This window comes from Dichotomopilus funicola, assembly GCF_033296635.1.
Source record: "Dichotomopilus funicola strain CBS 141.50 unplaced genomic scaffold C8A04scaffold_99, whole genome shotgun sequence".
Classification (NCBI taxonomy): Eukaryota; Fungi; Ascomycota; class Sordariomycetes; order Sordariales; family Chaetomiaceae; genus Dichotomopilus; species Dichotomopilus funicola.
This window is the reverse complement of record NW_026944120.1, coordinates 24,463-32,112: the sequence shown is the minus strand read 5'-3', so window position 1 is coordinate 32,112 and position 7,650 is coordinate 24,463. Positions and strand designations below refer to the sequence as shown.

The 7,650-nt window shown below is 55.4% G+C and overlaps 4 protein-coding genes across 4 annotated transcripts; all 4 read right to left on the bottom strand.

The window, feature by feature from the left end:
• Positions 1–1,789: 1,789 nt before the first annotated feature.
• Positions 1,790–2,044, bottom strand: C8A04DRAFT_15608 (WD40-repeat-containing domain protein; the record flags this gene model as incomplete). The annotated part of the gene is made up of 1 exon (XM_062778551.1): positions 1,790–2,044. A coding segment is annotated over one exon (255 nt), but the record flags the coding sequence as incomplete, so codon positions are not given.
• A 245-nt stretch (positions 2,045–2,289) lies between these two features.
• Positions 2,290–3,102, bottom strand: C8A04DRAFT_15602 (ankyrin repeat-containing domain protein; the record flags this gene model as incomplete). Its single annotated transcript, XM_062778548.1, has 1 exon — positions 2,290–3,102. One exon carries the CDS (start codon positions 3,100–3,102, stop codon positions 2,290–2,292), a length of 813 nt encoding a protein of 270 aa, XP_062633084.1.
• Positions 3,103–3,589: 487 nt separating this feature from the next.
• C8A04DRAFT_40502 (acyl transferase/acyl hydrolase/lysophospholipase) lies at positions 3,590–5,530 on the bottom strand (the record flags this gene model as incomplete). Its single annotated transcript, XM_062784965.1, has 3 exons — positions 3,590–3,653; positions 4,646–5,218; positions 5,292–5,530. The coding sequence occupies 3 exons, from the start codon at positions 5,528–5,530 to the stop codon at positions 3,590–3,592; spliced, it is 876 nt and encodes a 291-aa protein (XP_062633083.1).
• A 764-nt stretch (positions 5,531–6,294) lies between these two features.
• On the bottom strand, positions 6,295–7,188 carry C8A04DRAFT_32785 (uncharacterized protein; the record flags this gene model as incomplete). The annotated part of the gene is made up of 1 exon (XM_062782218.1): positions 6,295–7,188. One exon carries the CDS (start codon positions 7,186–7,188, stop codon positions 6,295–6,297), a length of 894 nt encoding a protein of 297 aa, XP_062633082.1.
• Positions 7,189–7,650: the final 462 nt, after the last annotated feature.

The window sequence follows — 7,650 nt, the reverse complement described above, 5'->3', positions numbered from 1 at the left end:
AGCGCGGCCTCGAACACGTAGAAGACGGCCTCGTAGCGCGCCGATGTCAGTGAGGCCCACCGTGGTAATTATTGCCCGTGTGTTCCACCAGCCGGTGGATGCAGCGGAGCGGCATCAGCGCCATGCTCGCGTACAGCGTCGCCAGCATCGTGGTGACCGCCCTGGAGCGGACGCCGGCCCTCGCGCATCGGCGGTGGAGGAGGGCCGCGAGGGTGACGAAAATGAGAATGATGGCCAGCTGCATCGCGAGGGTGGCGATGGTGAGGTTGCCGGCGAGGGCTACCCCAAGTGCGTTCAGGAGCTCGACGAGCATCACTAGGCCGCCAAACGTAGTAAGCACTTTGCTATGAGGGAGTGGGGAAAGGTAGGGAACGTATTAGAAGATACGACCGAGGACGTAGTGGTTGGCCAGTTTTAGGAGTAGGCTGTAGTAGGACTGAGAATCATGTTACCAGCTGGGTTTTAAGGCTGAACTAGGTACTCTTATATATACTGTTCATGACTTACGGACAAAGGTAAGGAGCTAGCTATAACGTTACTTGCTGAAATCAGTTATATGCTAGTCCTTACTTAGTAGGTAGCTGCTTTCCACTCCTGCTTCTATTTGAAACTACTACGCTTCCACCAGCCCTAGGCTTTGCATGACCAATGGACCTTAAAGCTTTGAGTCACCCCCAGCGCTTTAAAGAATATTAGCCCCAATAATACACTGATTGTACCTCATCTGCCTTCTAGGCTGAAAATGACCTAGGCATATATTTATCCAAAGGTTCTTCTATAAACCTAATCTCGTCCCTCGGGAGATCAAGCCGTCGAAGTAAACGCGTGCAGGTCTCAAAGGAGGGCAAATCTCCTCTAACTGAATAGGTGCGAGATGTCCAGCTAATAATTAGTGGCTAGTTAGTCATCGAAAGTGTACCGAAATAGGTGCTTGAGAAAACTGACATCAGGATTCTTCCATCGTCGCTGGCCGAAGCAAAGAGATAAGGATCAACGGAAGACCAATCCACTGAGTTGCATCTTTGGTCGTGAAACTTGAGACGCGATATGAGTTCGCCAGTTGTGGTGTGGAAAACCGAGATCCCACCATCTAACGGCTCCATTAGCGTTAGTAGACGACCACGGTGGAATACCTGCTCACCGTCGTTACACCCGAGAGCAAGCGTCTCATCAGGGCCACCGAGGCCACAGCCTAGCACAAACTGGCTCGCGCCGGCTTCAGGATCTGAGAAATCTTGAACCCACTTCCCTGAGAACGGGTCAACTAGCAACATATCGCCGGAATAAAGCCGAACCAAGACATGTGGAGAGCCGGTGATGGTAGACAGGTGAACGACACGTGACGGCATGGAGATGGTGCGAAGAAGGTTCTTCGTGGTGATGTGGTAGACCCGGAGAGAGCTGATGTTATCGCCCACCACGAGCCATTCCCCATCGTCACAGACAGCCAATAGGAGACACGAGAACCCATCTACCCACACGGCGCCGCGATTCGGGGTGTATAGAGGGAAGGTCGGGCTTTTTCCAGGGCGAGTCTGTCCATTGTATTGGTGCCACACCCATCGTCTCGTGGAACGCTCCCTTGTATCACGGAGAATTTTTGGGCTGGCAACACCAACGAAGAAGCACTCGGGGTCCAGTGCCCAAACACAAGTGTAAAGGGCCGTCCCGTACGGGCCGAGGGTCTTGAGAAGGACACCGTTTCTAAATGCCAGCAGCGGGTTAGAAGCTTAGATCCTTAACTGGATACCCAAGTACCTATCTTTGGATACTGGATCGACACCAGACATCACGATAGGCCGCCGGGCTTGCTTCTACTCACATCGGCATCCCACAACTTTGCTGTGCGGTCAAGACTGGTGGTAACCACCATACTATCATCTGGTGACCATGCCGCGCAGCTCACTGCCTGCTTGTGGCCTTTGAGTTTGAACAGCGCCATTTGGAAAGCTAGGTCCCAAATAACAACGCAGTAGAAATCTCCACCAGCAACGAGCCGGCTCCCATCGTGAGAGAACTTGACAAAACAAACCTCGCGTCTGTGGTCTCCCAGCACAAATGCCTGGAAGTCGGGTCGATTGTCGTTCTCGACCTCTGCAGTTGGCTTGTCTGGAGGCGACCGGTCAATGCGGAAGCTGTGTAATGGCAAGTTGTGGGAATCGCTGGGAGTTGTGCACGCGTTGGGGTGTCTGTTGCCCTCCAAATCAGCGGTATCTTCAGTCGGTAGCACGCCATCGTGTCGACTCTGGGCAAGCGCGTGGAGGTCCCGGCCTTCGTTGTCGACGGGATTCACCGAGACATCATAGCGACTGCAAAGCGCCGAGACAATATATCTCGGTGCCCACGTAGGGCGGCCCAGGATAGCGCTGTCCTGCCCAAAATGTCCCTCGCATCGGGCTGTATTCCGGCCAAGCTGAGCAATCGCGTTACGACCGAAGTCAGGCCTAAACTCGATGCCCAGATGAGGGCTGTTCGTCCTCGAAAATCGACAGCGTTGATATTGACGTCGCCGTGCCCTCCAAGAACCTCAATAATGTTGTCGTGCCCACCAAAAGCTGCCCAGCTCAGCGCCGTCCGGCCCTCTTCGTCGACATCATCGGGCCGGATGTTCTCGTAGCTCAAGAGCACGCTAACAATCTCGACATGGCCCCAAGCGGCCGCCAGGACGAGAGGCGTGGAACCGTCAAAATTTGCCGCACGGATGTCAACATCGTTAAACTGCAAGAAGCAATCTACCAGATCGCCGTGGGCCCACCTGGCGGCAACATGCAACGGCGTCCAGCCACCGGAGCTTACTGAGTTGATGTGATGCCCTGAATTAACAAGCTCCCCTATAACGCCGGCGCGATCAATTTCGTGGGTTGGAACATAGGACCCACCTGTCCCATGTAGGCGACGCTTGAGCGCCGCAGTATGAAGGGGTGTCCAACGGCCCTGGTAAGCAGGCTGGGAGGCTCCGAAGTCGAGGGCCAGCTTCACCAACCCAAGGTCGCCCACTGAGGCCGCGTAGTCTAGGATACGGTAGGGATTGGAAACGATAAGGATCGGCGGCAAATCGAGCGACCGATCCGACAGGGCAGGGTAGGTTAAGGTAGCTTTCATGTGGTGGCGGAACAGTTTGAAGGCAGCCCCGAGCCTCTTTGTTGGCGTGAATGCTAGAGCCGACCAGGCCAGTCCTTCTGGTCATCCATAGATGATAGGATATATAAGTGGTCCAGCGCTCTCTGACATGCGTATTGCAGCAGTGGATATGGTGGTTGCTGCCATCCGGCCGCGGCGGCGTCGTCGTAATGGGCAACATACGCCATGCAAGTCCTGAACACGAACACATGGCTGTTGGTGGGATCTAGCCAGAAGGAGGCCGGCACAACTCCGCTGCTGTGTAGATAGTCGTGAACCGAGCTATGGTCGAGGTAAATTATAACATCACCAGAATGTGATGCCTCCTTCTCGTCGACCGTCACGAGGGCCCGCCAGAATCCGTTGGATAGATGAAGCTTCCATCAAGCGGTTGCCGGGGTGAAAGGCAACCGAAAAGTCGTTCGACTCGGGCAAGATGTTGGTGTCGTCAATCTCAAAGGCGGCGACCTCAGCCGCCTCGGCCAACGTCAGAGGCTGCGTGGAATACGCAAGCCAGCGCAAGATCGCTAACGCTTCCTCGAATTTATCCTCATCTTGGACCCGTTTGAGGATGGCTTCGTGGGTTGCCTCGAGACCCTTGCGAAGACGTTTGAGCGCCTTCCTCACATCCTTTTCTCGCTCCTGCCAATCAAGGGTCTGCATCTGCAGGTGAGCCCAGCGGAACACACCATCGGAATGCCTGGCGAGGTAGTCCAAGACCTCTTCCTTCAGCGAATCCGCCCACCGTTTGAAGGTCTCGGCCTGCAGCAGCGTCTCGAGGTGGCTCCGGATATCCCGGTTGATCTCTCCGACGCGAAATGGCACAAGGTGTTTGTGAATGGGGAGCGCCTTGATGGCTTCTTCGAGGTCCGGCTCTCGACGGCTTGTGACAAGAATGCGCGTGTTGCCTATGTCCTGCTGTGACAGCCAGCCGAAGAAATGAATCACCCGTCTTTGCAATTCGGGCCGGCGGCACTCATCCAAGGCATCCACGAAAATGTACGCGTTGTTCGACAGCCCGAGCATACTCAAAATCACCTGATCGAGGTCTTCCATCCCGGGTTCGGCAGAGGGAAAATACTCAACTTATCCGGTCGGATGAGCTGCTGGAGGATCTGGACAAGTAACGAGCACTTGAACTGGCGTAGAGTAACTGGCCCATTCCGGATGGAAAAGTAAAAGAAGGCGAGCGCGCCAACATGGTCCTGCTTCATTGCGTCAATAATCGTGGAGCTAAGAACCGTCTTGCCGGACCCAGCTACGCCACCAACACAAGGCTAACATGAAAACCAACTCCCGCAGCCTCACCGGGCCGGGCACAGATAGTGACCACTCACCTTTGGCATAGAGCCACGTAAAAGACCGAGGATCCTTCCTCCAAGTTTGGAAGTGTCCTTCCAAAAACCACAACCCCGTCGATTTGTCGGTACGCAGATCCCGTGCGAGGTTATGGGCTACTCGCGGATCAAAATATGGCAGCAATCGCAGATACCTCTCCCTGTCGGCCTCGGTGATGAAGATGTACGACGGTGACTTGGCCTGGAGGAAGTCGGTGACCAGGGCATGGACACGCGGGTCGTCGAGATACGCCTCAGTGGCTGTCACGATGTCCCCTCGCTTTTCGTACTCGTCCAGCACAACATCCTCTAGACCACGGTCAACATTGAAGCGGAAATAGCGTCCACCAACGCCAAAGTTCTTCTGGTTCCGGTAGACGCGTTGCTCTGTCTCTTCGGCCTCGGTGGCCAAGGCCACGAGCGTCCGCTTCATCTCGATCAGGTTACTGCGGAAGTCCCGGAACTGAGACTTGCCCGTCCCGATACTCACGAGGCACTGGATCCTCGACGGGGTGTCTTTCCAGATGGAGTTGGCTTCGGCCAGGACGGCCTCGACGGGGTTGTTCCAACCCGTGGCCCCGTCAACAAACTCCTGGCAGCCGATGCGTATCGGATCGAAGAAGGTGGATGCTGCCGAGGTCGCACGGGCAGCTTCCCATATCTTGACATCGGTCGTCGATAAGCCGTCGACCGAGTCGGCCGTAGTGTAAGATCGCAACAAGACGGGCGTGTTGAGCGCTTTGGACTGTGTGCAAACAAAGCTGCCCGGTTGGGAATACCATGAGTACCAGGAGAGGAATATCGGCAGGTTTCCTATCGGGATTGGAAACTCACACTCTGCACAGTCCGCCAGGCTCGAATAGAAGTGCGTCCGCATCTCCGGCGGCCTCGCTGGCGGCTGCTCTGAACTCCTCGACGAGACTCTCGGATCGGTATTTTCCGTGCATAGTCCATAAGTCTTTTCCTTTGCCCATGATGTTTATCTTGTTCCTCTTCCGCGTGAAGGCCGACGCAGAAAGCTGCAGGTACTTGTCAATACATTCCGTAACGCCCATACGAAGCCGACCGAGCATAATGGCTATCAGCCTGCGTTTCATTAGCATGTCTAATACCTCGCTGTTTCTCCGTCGGTAATAATCACCCGCCAGTACTAGTTCCTCCGATGAGGTCGAAGTAGTCGCATGGCTTTGGCGGATCTTCCGGATTGACACTTTTCATCAGGTGCTGAAGGATGATCAAGGACGAGAGCCCACGAATGCCCCCTCCGTCTGTCAGGTGGTGAGCCTGGAGTTGTCACACTATGACGGAGCATAGCGTCACATACCTAGGGAGAGTAACCTTAGAGGACCTGTATGCCCGTTGTCCATGATTCGCGTGTGTGGTTTGAGATGTGGACGGTTCGAGTCGAGAGCCTTGTTGGAGCTGCAGCGGGGTAGATTCGCTCAACTTATGCATGCGAACGTGGATTAGCAACCCAATGAGCCTCATCATGTCAGCCCTTCGTGCAGCACTGCCTCCATTCACCAAAACCCTCTCCAACTGACAAGCCGAAATGCAAAGTCTACCAATTATATAATGAAACTACCTCCCACAATCTACATAAACCAGCGTTGCTTCTTTTAGAATAAAATCTTACATGGAATCGTAGTGCTGTCCTTGAATCGTTTACTTCTTTCTGGGACACCGTTTCTGGAACACGTACTGCTGGTGCAGCTGAGGACGATAGGGAATGTATATAAAACATCGCGGTTACTTCAGCTTTAGGATACAATCTGTTATTAGCTTGGAGCTAATGCCAAACCAAAGTCTCCTGCCTATCCTTCGATTTTCCACGGCTCTAACGCTGCTGCTGTTGTCCAGCAACAGCAGCACCAGGCCTACCAGAAGAGCCCCTCGCAGCCGCGGGAGCAGGCGTCCCGCCAGCTTGCCGGTGCTGAGCGGGGGCGGCGGCGGGGGTGGACGAGTTCGCCGGTTGGCGATGCGGAGTAGAGCTGCCGGGAGGACCGGACGGGTGCGCAGGGGTAGGAGCGGCGGCGGCCTGCTGAGCCGCGGGAGGAGCCTGACCATGAGCGGACGAGTCGGTCGGGACAAGCTTCGAGGCGAAGCGTTGCAGGTCCTGGATCTGGACCAAAATCCTTGAGAATTTAAACTTTTCCTCAAGTTTCTCCACCTGGACGCCGCTAACCTGCGCGACGTGGACGGTGCCAAGATCGTCGCGGCCCTCGGGAAGAGCCTCGTACGAGGCTGCCACTCGGGTCACGCTGAACGGCTTGAGTGCGTGCTGCGCGTCTAGGCCGAGCTCCCTGTCCAGTTCCGACTTCATGGCAAGAGTGGACTGGTCGAAGGCGATGAGATATGTGTATTCGGTGTTGCCGGCGCTGAGCGCCTTGAGAAAGTGTTTTTCTCGCCTGGAATCTTTATTCTTCTCCTCCCTATCAAGCTCGGGACTTAGGGGCTCCGGTGGGGGAGGTGCGCCTGACGAGGCTGCTGAAGCTGACGAGGCCGCCGGAGCCGCCGAAGCCGCCGGGGCTCCTGTGCTACGGTTTGCCGGGGCCGCGGGGGCCCTCGTATTCGAGGATGCCGGAGCTGCCGGGGCCCTAGTATTAGAGCTCGCGGGAGGCGCCGGGGCCCTGGTGCTAGAGCTTGCTGGAGCCGCCGGGGGCCTGGCGCTAGAGCTTGTCGGAGCCGCCGGGGCTCTGGTGCCAGAGGTGGTGTTGTTTCCGCTGGGCATGATTCCGGTTTCCTAAGAAAGGAGGTAGGTCGGTGAGAAATTGATTGAATAGCAGAGTCGAGGGAGATGGTAGATATAGATAAGTCACGTCGTCGATGAGTGGCGAGATAACCAGCGGGTTGTTTTCAAACAAAATACAATGCAGTTGTCCTCAATGTTATGTTTCCGAAAGTGACTTGATGCTTTATTGTACCTACCTAATTACGTCGGGGGCTCATCCCGCTCTTATACAACGGCAGCCGTCACTATGGAGGCAAGGCACGCATCGCCGATCGCACGGAAATGAAAACGTTCGCTTACGCCAATGACGCTACAGCTATACGGAGTCAGCAACCTTACACCAAGCTGGTTGGTAATCACGGTCGTTGGTGACCTCGTACCTAAATGCGGCGCAGTGAAAGTAATCTAGGTAGCAAAGTATAACACATCGGCCTGCGGCCCTGGGAGCCCGCGCCGCCCAAC